Source organism: Coturnix japonica, unplaced genomic scaffold (assembly GCF_001577835.2).
Source record: "Coturnix japonica isolate 7356 unplaced genomic scaffold, Coturnix japonica 2.1 chrUnrandom501, whole genome shotgun sequence".
Taxonomy (NCBI): domain Eukaryota; kingdom Metazoa; phylum Chordata; class Aves; order Galliformes; family Phasianidae; genus Coturnix; species Coturnix japonica.
Genome location: NW_015439892.1, coordinates 27,567 through 35,378, shown reverse-complemented (window position 1 = coordinate 35,378; position 7,812 = coordinate 27,567). Strand labels below are relative to the sequence as shown.

The 7,812-nt window shown below is 55.3% G+C and overlaps 1 protein-coding gene across 1 annotated transcript in view; it reads left to right on the top strand.

Annotated features, from left to right (window-relative positions):
* PPP1R37 (protein phosphatase 1 regulatory subunit 37) overlaps positions 1-7,812 on the top strand; it is a 36,106-nt gene that overhangs the window by 25,234 nt on the left and 3,060 nt on the right. Inside the window, 4 exon segments of the mRNA XM_032441703.1 lie at positions 521-648; positions 3,913-3,924; positions 3,927-3,971; positions 4,515-7,230. Of these exon segments, the coding sequence (XP_032297594.1) occupies positions 521-648; positions 3,913-3,924; positions 3,927-3,971; positions 4,515-7,230 (2,901 nt within the window).

Here is a 7,812-nt window from a genome sequence, read left to right as displayed (position 1 = left end):
GTGTTTTGGGGTGTTATGGGGTGTTATGGGGTGGTCCAGTGCTATGGGGTGTTTATGGGTGTGTCAGTTGCTACTTGGGTGTCAGTGCTATGGGGTGCTCCAGTGCTATGGGGTGTCCTATCGGGGTGTTATGGGGTGTCATTGTTATGGGGTGGGATGGGATGGTTCATATCCTGCCTCAGCTCCACCGTCACCCCAAGACGTCCATAAAAACCGCCCTAAATCCCCCCAAAATCCCCAATATCGCCCGCAAAATCAAAGCCCGTATATTTCTTCTGCTTCCCAATGATCCCTCAATCTACTCCAAAATCCCCCCAAACCCCCCAATTCTGCCCCAAATTGTCCCCCAGCCCCACATCATGCTCCCAACCATATCGTCCCCCCCATCGATGCCCCACTTATCCCCCAGCCCCACATCACCCCCCCCAGCCTCCCCCCAGCCCCACATCACCCCCCTAGCCCCACACTTTACCCCCCAGCCCCACATCCCAGCCCCACATCATCCCCATTGTTCCCCCAGGCGTGGCGTACCTGTGTGAGGGGCTCCGTGAGCAGCGCCGTGGGCTGGTGACGTTGGTGCTTTGGAACAACCAGGTGACGCAGGCGGGGACGGCGTATCTGGGGGTCACGCTGGTGAGTGACCCCGATGTGACCCCAACCTGACCCCGATGTGACCCCAAAGTGACCCCTAAGTGACCCCTATGTGACCCCAACCTGACCCCAATGTGACCCCGATGTGACCCCAACATGACCCCATGACCCTAATGTGACCCTAGTGTGACCTGAACATGACCCCGTGACCCTAAAGTGACCCCAACCTGACCCCTAAATGACCCCAACGTGACCCCAACATGACCCCAGTGTGACCCTAAAGTGACCCTAAAGTGTGACCTGTGTGACCCCAATGTGACCCCAACCTGACCCCAATGTGACCCTAATGTGACCCCAATGTGACCCCAACATGACCCCAATGTGACCCTACTGTGACCCCAGTGTGACCCAACCTGACCCCGTGACCCTAATGTGACCCTAATGTGACCCTAGTGTGACCCGAACATGACCCCGTGACCCTAAAGTGACCCCAATCTGACCCCTAAATGACCCCAAAATGACCCCAATGTGACCCCAACATGACCCCGTGACCCTAATGTGGCCTCAATGTGACCCTGAAGTGACCCCAACTTGACCCCAATGTGACCCCAACCTGACCCCAATGTGACCCTAAAGTGACCCCATAGTGTCCCCAATGTGACCCCATAGTGTCCCCAATGTGACCCCAATGTGACCCCTATGTGACCCCAGTGTGACCCCAACCAACATGACCCCAATGTGACCCCAACCTGACCCCTATGTGACCCCAACATGACCCCTATGTGACCCCTATGTGACCCCAATGTGACCCCAGTGTGACCCCAACCAACATGACCCCAATGTGACCCTAAAGTGTGACCTGTGTGACCCCAATGTGACCCCAACCTGACCCCAAAGTGACCCTAAAGTGTGACCCTAAAGTGACCCCAAAGTGTGACCTGTGTGACCCCAAAGTGACCCTAATGTGACCCTAAAGTGACCCTAAAGTGACCTCATCTTGACCTCAAAGTGACCCCAATGTGACCCCAATGTGACCTTAAGTGACCCCAAAGTGACCCTAATGTGACCCTAAAGTGACCCCAACGTTACCCCAAAGTGACCTCAACCTGACCCTAATGTGACCCCCAAGTGACCCTAATGTGTGACCTGTGTGACCCCTAAGTGACCCCAATGTGACCCTTATGTGACCTTAATGTGACCCTGAAGTGACCCTAAAGTGACCCCAATGTGACCCCAATGTGACCCCAACGTGACCCTAATGTGACCCCGATGTGACCCCAGTGTGACCCCATAGTGTCCCTAATGTGTCCCTAAAGTGTTCCCATTGACCCCATTGACCCCATTACCCCCATTACCCCCATTGTCCCCATACTTTGGGATGTCCACATGTCCCCCATTACCCCCATTACCCCCCATAGCCCCCATTGACCCCATTGTCCCCATAGCCCCCAATTGAACCCCCCATTGTCCCCATTGCCCCTTCATTGCCCCCTATTGACGCCCCCCATTTTGGACCCCATTACCCCCATTAAACCCCCATTGTCCCCCATTACCCCCATTGACCCCATTTTACCCCATTGACCCCATTAAAACCCCATTACCAACCAACACAACAATCTGGAGAATTAACACACATTAGCACATACTTAATACATAACCACCATAACCAAACACCTCAATTGACACACCATCTTTAAATAATACCCCACCCAACTATATACGGAGCTCACCACATAATAGAACCCACCAACCCCCACTATACACCCAAAAACAACCAACCAAAACATACCCAAAACAAAAAAAACCAACCCAAACCAACTCTGAAGAGCCACACCCAAAAATATTTGCCCCAACACCCACCATTCACCCACACCACCATTGCCCCCAACCTCATACCCCAACCAACCCCAAACAACAAAACTCCCAAATAAAACACAACCAACAACAAACCAAAACCCCATTGAACCCCATTAACTTTACCCCATTGGCCCCCACTGAAACCCCATTACCCCCCCTTAACCCCCCATTGCCCCCAAATTGCCCCCATTTTTACCCCATTACCCCATTTACCCCCCACCCATTAACCCCAATTACCCCATTACCCCTCCCCATGTCTCCCCACTTGGTTTCCCCGCCAGCCACATAACGCATCAGAAGCCTGGAGACACTACTGAACCTTGGAAACCTGGGGTCCCAACCAACCCCATTTTGGGAACGAGGGGGTATTCGGACTAACCTTGAAGACGGGGCTGATCGGAGAACACAATCGCGCAATCAGTTGGCTTAAGACTGGGGCCCCTTTGGCAAAAAGCCACCAAACCCATTCCACCATGGTGAAGGTGGGGGGGGTAAAATGGGGGCAATGGGGCAATGGGGGTAATGGGGGGCCAATGGGGGTAAAAATTGGGGTAAATGGGGGTAATGGGGGGCAAATGGGTTCCCAAAATGGGGGGTTAATGGGGGCAATGGGGGGAAATGGGGGTAAATGGGGTCCCATGGGGACATGGGGGTAAATGGGGGCAATGGGGGTAATGGGGGCCCAAATGGGGTTCCAAATGGGGGTTAATGGGGCAAATGGGGGAAATGGGGGTAAATGGGGTCAATGGGTGACAATTGGGGGCAAAGGGGGACAAGGGGGTCAATGGGGGAAATGGGGTAATGGGGTGTAATGGGGATAATGAGGACAAATTGGGGGCAAGGGGGACACAATAGGGACAAATGGGTGCAATGTTGGATACGTGGGGGGGTACAATGGGGAAGCAGTGGGGGCAATGGGAACAATGGGGGTAAATGGGGTAATGGGGACAAGGGGGTGGGGAATACCCCCTAATAAATCCCCCCATTACCCCCCATATCCCCCTCCATATCCCCCCCATATCCCCCCATTACATCCCCCCATATCCCTCCCATACCCCCCAATTTATCCCCATTACCCCACATATCCCCCCATACCCCCTATATCCACCCATTTATCCCCATTAACCCCCATATCCCCCCCAAATATCCCTCAAATAATCTCCCCTATATCCCCCCCATATCCCCCCAATATCCCCCTCATAATCCCCCCCATTTAATCCCCCATATATCCCCCCCATTTTACCTCCCCTATTTACCCGCCCATACTCCCCCCATATCCCCCCTTATAATTCCTCCCCAATTAATCCCATTAACCCCTTATATCCCCCCATAGGAAAAGCAGTTAGCGGTGGCCCCCGAGTTCAATCGGCCGAGAGCCCCCCGTCTGCTTGCGCCTGGAACCTGCGTAGAGAAACGAGATCAAAAGACCGGGGGGGCTGATTGGCGCTGGCGCTGGCGCTGAAGGTCAATCAAGTTCCCCCTGCTGCGCCTCGACCCTCGACAGGGACCCCAAGAAGGAGGCGGTGAGTGGGGGTATAGGGGCAAGTATAGGGGGGTTCATAGAGGGGTATGGGGGGGTTTATAGGGGGGTTAATAGGGGGTTTGTTAGGGGGGTTACATGAGGGGGTAAATAGGGGCGGTATGGGGTGGGTTAAAAATGACGGGGTTATGGGGGGGTTATAAAGGGGTAAATGGGGGAGGTAACCAGGGGGTTCCTCATAAGGGGTAATAGGGGGGGATACTGGGGGGTATAGAGGGGTTTACAGGGGGAGTGTGGGGAGGTAATAGGGGGGGGGGTAGAAGGGGGTATAGGGGGGGATAATGGGGGTTATGAGGGGGGGTAAAGGGGGGAATGGGGGGGGTATAGGTTGGGGTATAGGGAGGGTATAGAGGTTGGTAATAGTGGGGTATAAAGGAGAATAGGGGGGTATAGGGGTGGATGGGGTAGATATAAGTGGGATATAGGGGGGTATAGGGTGTATTAGGGGATATAGGGGGGTATATGGGGGGCTATGAGGGGGGTATGGGGGGGTACCCCATTAATCCCCCTCTTTTCCCCCCCCCAGGTGAAGAGTTTCCTGGAGACTCAGCGAGCTCTGCTGGCCGAGATCCAGAGCGGCTGCAAACGGAACTTTGCTTTGGCCCGAGAACGGGACCAGGGGGGGGACACGCAGGACACCCAGGACCCACAACCCAACCTGGACCCACAACCCAACCTGGACCCACAGACCCCACAGGACCCAGAGAACCCACAGGACCCACAGACCCCACAGGACCCAGAGAACCCACAGGACCCACAGACCCCACAGGACCCACAGAACCCACAGGACCCAGAGCACCCACAACCCAACCACGACCCACAACCCAACCGGGACCCACAGGACCCAGAGCACCAACAGGACCTAGAGCACCCAAAGGACCCAACCCCCTCCCAGGACCAACAGGACCCTCAACCCCCCCAGCACCCAAAGCACCCACAGCACCCACAGCACCCACTGCACCCACAGCACCCACAGCACCCATAGCACCCACAGCACCCAGAGCCCCCCCAGCACCCAAAGGACCCCCAGCCCCCTTGCACAGCCATAGGGGGGGACAACATGGGGCTGGGTGGGATTAGGGGGGGGGACACTAATGGGGACGACCCCGACAGCATTAGGGATGGAGAGAGGAGAGGAGGGGGGAGGGGAGGGGGCAGCGATTCCAGCTGTGATATGGGGGGTGGTGGGGGGGGTGTGAGGGTGGGGGGGGGAAGGACAGAGACCCCCGTGTGCCCCCATGGGGAGCAGCAGAGAATCCTGGTCAGCAGCCCCGGGAGGGGACACAAAGTGTTTGTGGTGACACGGGTGGACAGTGGGGACACGGCCATAAATAGGGGAGGGGGAACTGGGATCAATGGAACTGGGATCGATAGTACTGGGGTCAGTGGAACTGGGATCGATAGTACTGGGGTGAAAAGAACTGGGATGGATAGTATTGGGGTCAGTGGAACTGGGATGGATGGAACTGGGATCAATGGAACTGGGATCGATAGTATTGGGGTCAGTGGAACTGGGATCGATAGTACTGGGGTGAAAAGAACTGGGATGGATGGAATTGGGATCAATAGAACTGGGATGGAGGGAACTGGGATCGATAGAACTGGGATGGATGGAACTGGGGTCAAAAGAACTGGGATGGATAGTACTGGGATGGGGGGAACTGGGATGGATGGAATTGGGATCGATAGAACTGGGATGGATGGAACTGGAATCAATAGTACTGGGATGGATGGAACTGGGATGGAGGGAAATGGGATCAATAGAACTGGGATCGATAGTATTGGGGTCAGTGGAACTGGGATGGATGGAACTGGGGTCAAAAGAACTGGGATGGATGGAATTGGGATCGATAGAACTGGGATGGATGGAATTGGGATGGATGGAATTGGGATCGATAGAACTGGGATCAATAGAACTGGGATGGATGGAATTGGGATGGATGGAATTGGGGTGGATGGAATTGGGATGGGTAGTACTGGGATGGACGGTACTGGGACAGCCACCACCATTGGGATGACCACTACTGGGATTAATGGGGCAGCCACTACTGGGACGGTCGTTACCGGGATGACCAACACCACCAGTGGGATGACAGCCACCAACACCATTGGGGTGACCACCAACACCAGTGGGATGACCACCAACACCATTGGGGTGACCACCAACACCATTGGGGTGACCACCAACACCATTGGGGTGACCACCAACACCAGTGGGGTGACCACCAACACCATTGGGATGGGCACCAACACCATTGGGGTGGCCACCAACACCATTGGGGTGGCCACCAGTGGGATCACGGCCACCAGTGGGTCCAGCACCACCAGTGGGACGGGCAGCATTGGGATGATGGGCAGCATTGGGATGGTGACCACCAATGGGACGGCCAACAACAGCGGGATGGACAACAATAGGATGGACAACAATGGGATGGACAACAGTGGGATGGACAACAACGGGATGGACAACGATAGGATGGACAACAATGGGATGGACAACTATGGGACGGCCAGCAATAGGATGGACAACAATGGGATGGACAACAACGGGATGGACAATGATGGGATGGACAACAATGGGATGGACAACAATGGGACGGCCAGCAATAGGATGGCCAACAGTGGGACGGCCAATGATGGGACGGCTGATTATAGGATGGACAATGATGGGACGGCCAGCAATAGGATGGACAACTATGGGATGATTGATGATGGGACGGCCAACAGTGGGACGGCCAATGATGGGATGGACAACAATGGGACGGCCAGCAATAGGATGGACAACAATGGGATGGCCAATGATGGGATGGACAACGATGGGATGGACAACAATGGGACAGTCACTACTAGGATGGCCAATGATGGGATGGACAACAATGGGACAGCCAACAATAGGATGGACTATTATGGGGTGGCCAACACTGGGACAGTCACTACCAGGATGGCCAACATTGGGATGGACAACGATGGGACGGACAATGATGGGATGGACAACAATGGGATGGACAACGATGGGATGGACAACATTGGGATGGACAACTATGGGATGGACAACATTGGGATGGACAACTATGGGATGGACAACATTGGGACGGCCAACAATAGGATGGACAATTATGGGATGGCCAGCAGCACCGGGGTGGCCGCTGGTGGCCCAGTGCTGCCCAATGGGCTGAAGGCAGAACTGGGCCGAGCTCTGCCCGACGGTGACGGCAAAGGGGGGAGCTGCGGCGCTGAGCACGGTATGGGGGGGGACAGGGGGGATATGGGGGGGAATGGGTCCTAAATGGCCCCATGGGGGTATGGGTGGGACCGGATCCCAAGTGTCCCCAATGGGGTCATTGGTGGGACTGGGCCCTAAATGTCCCCAATGGATGGAAGTGGGTCCAGATCCCAAGTGTCCCCAATGGGGTCATTGGTGGGAGTGATCCCAAATGTCCCCAGTGGGATGGAAGTGGGTCCAGATCCCAAATGTTGCCATGGGGTCATTGATGGGACTGGGTCCTAAATGTCCCCAATGGGATGGAAGTGGGTCCAGATCCCAAGTGTCCCCAATGGGGTCATTGGTGGAACTGGGCCCCAAATGTCCCTATGGGGGAAGAGGTGGGTCCGGATCCCAAATGTCCCCAATGGGGTCATTGGTGGGAGTGATCCCAAATGTCCCCAGTGGGATGGAAGTGGGTCCAGATCCTTAATGTTGCCATGGGGTCATTGATGGGACTGGGCCCTAAATGTCCCCAATGGGATCACAGATGGAATGGGATCCCAAATGTCCCCAAAGGGAAAAAGAGGGGACTGGGTCCCGAATGTCCCCATGGGGTCAC